Below are 1,752 nucleotides of genomic sequence, written 5' to 3'. Positions count from 1 at the left end.
AGTTTGTTGTCAGTTAACTGCCATCTGAGTTGGCAGTTAATTAGCATATAGCCCTGATTAGCCAATGGAAAGGGTAGCTCGTACGCCAATTACCATTTTTCTCTTTTATTAGTGTAAAGATTGGCAACTACAATTGAAATAGTAAAAAAGGAATTATACACACACACATGCACACACGCACGCACACACTGATTACACTTTCTAGAATAGATTTGACAGGCAATGAACAATCTATCACAGCTGATTGTTATTTGTTTTCTCCTGTACAAAGCAAGTTCATAAAAAATGGGATGGCGGCTGTTTCTAATGACCTGGAATAGTAACAAAAGATCACAAGGTTTAGGAAGAAACAGAAAAACAATGCAACCAGAGGAACAACATAAATCTCCATAAATTGGCCCTAAGTTAATGAACATCTGTTAATTACCTAACAAAGCTGTGAAAACAAACACATCTGAAAGAGGCGCAACTGGAAAATATAGCAAAAAAAATTAAAAAATATATTACCATCAAAACTATGCAGGACAAAAATAAAAATACAAACAGACGAAAAGTATAAAAAAAAGAACCAAACAGATATTTCTAAGTTAATGAACATCTGTTAATTACCTAACAAGGCTGTGAAAACAAACATCTTAAAGAGGCTCAATTGGAAAATATAGCAAAAAAAATTAAAAAAAAATATTACCATCAAAACTATGCATGACAAAAATAAAAATACAAACAGATGAAAAGTATAAAAAAAGAACCAAACAGATATTGGGAGCTGAAGAATATAGTTAGTACCTGAATTAAAATATACAATAGAAACATCAGAAACAGGCTTCATCAAGCAAAAGGAAGAATAAGACAACTTGGACCGACCCACAGTGTTCCTGGGATGTGGGAACCAAATTCCAGTATCTCAACCACTTCCCTCCCAAATTACTTACATGGGGCAGAAAACAGAACTTTAAACATAGTTTAACGTAAAATTCCTCAGCAACGTGCACAGACTTCCCCAGATTCACCAAGAAATACAAGAGCAGCCAGGTCATGCTACCCTCACGCTGTTAGGGCAGGTCTTTGGCTCTCACTGTAAATGCAAAGGAAGATCACAGGAGCACAAGGAGAACCCTTACATGATGCCAGAGAGTAAGTGTTGAAGAGGCTCTGTCCCTTGAAGACAGAAACAGAAATAAACCTGACCCTCTCCAAAATCTTTTTTATTGCAGCAGATCTTTCCAAACCATATTATAATATCTGACTTCCTCCATAACCTTGGCCTCTCACTTGGGTCATCCGCTTCCTTGATTCCCACCTACCTGGCTGACTGGATATTGTCTTTTTCCTCTTCAACTCCCAGGGCCCCTTCATGTGCTCCAAAAAGGTGAGTAGGTCTGGCTTAGACACACCTGTTTATTAGAAAAGGGAACATGAGTTCAATGAAGATTCTCCAATTTACAATCTAGTACTGTGCTCACGTGAGAAAATAGGACATTGTAGAATATCAGAATATTCTAGAAAATTATTTCCCAAAATAGTATTTTCTGAAAGCACCTTTACTATACTCAAGACAACATTTAAATTTTTTGATCCTTACCATTTTTCTCTTTTATTAGTGTAAAGATTGGCAACTACAATTGAAATAGTAAAAAAGGAATTATACACACACACATGCACACACGCACGCACACACTGATTACACTTTCTAGAATAGATTTGACAGGCAATGAACAATCTATCACAGCTGATTGTTATTTGTTTTCTGCT

At 36.1% G+C, this 1,752-nt stretch overlaps 1 protein-coding gene across 1 annotated transcript in view; it reads right to left on the bottom strand.

Moving 5' to 3' along the window:
- Window positions 1–1,752, bottom strand: part of LOC102757686 (zinc finger protein 726-like) — a 23,764-nt gene that overhangs the window by 6,636 nt on the left and 15,376 nt on the right. Inside the window, 1 exon segment of the mRNA XM_015560597.1 lies at window positions 1,305–1,394. Coding sequence (XP_015416083.1) covers window positions 1,305–1,394 — 90 coding nt within the window.

This window comes from Myotis davidii, unplaced genomic scaffold, assembly GCF_000327345.1.
Source record: "Myotis davidii unplaced genomic scaffold, ASM32734v1 scaffold1255, whole genome shotgun sequence".
Taxonomy (NCBI): Eukaryota; Metazoa; Chordata; class Mammalia; order Chiroptera; family Vespertilionidae; genus Myotis; species Myotis davidii.
The sequence above is the reverse complement of the archived record's forward strand: the minus strand, read 5'-3'. Positions and strand labels throughout refer to the sequence as shown.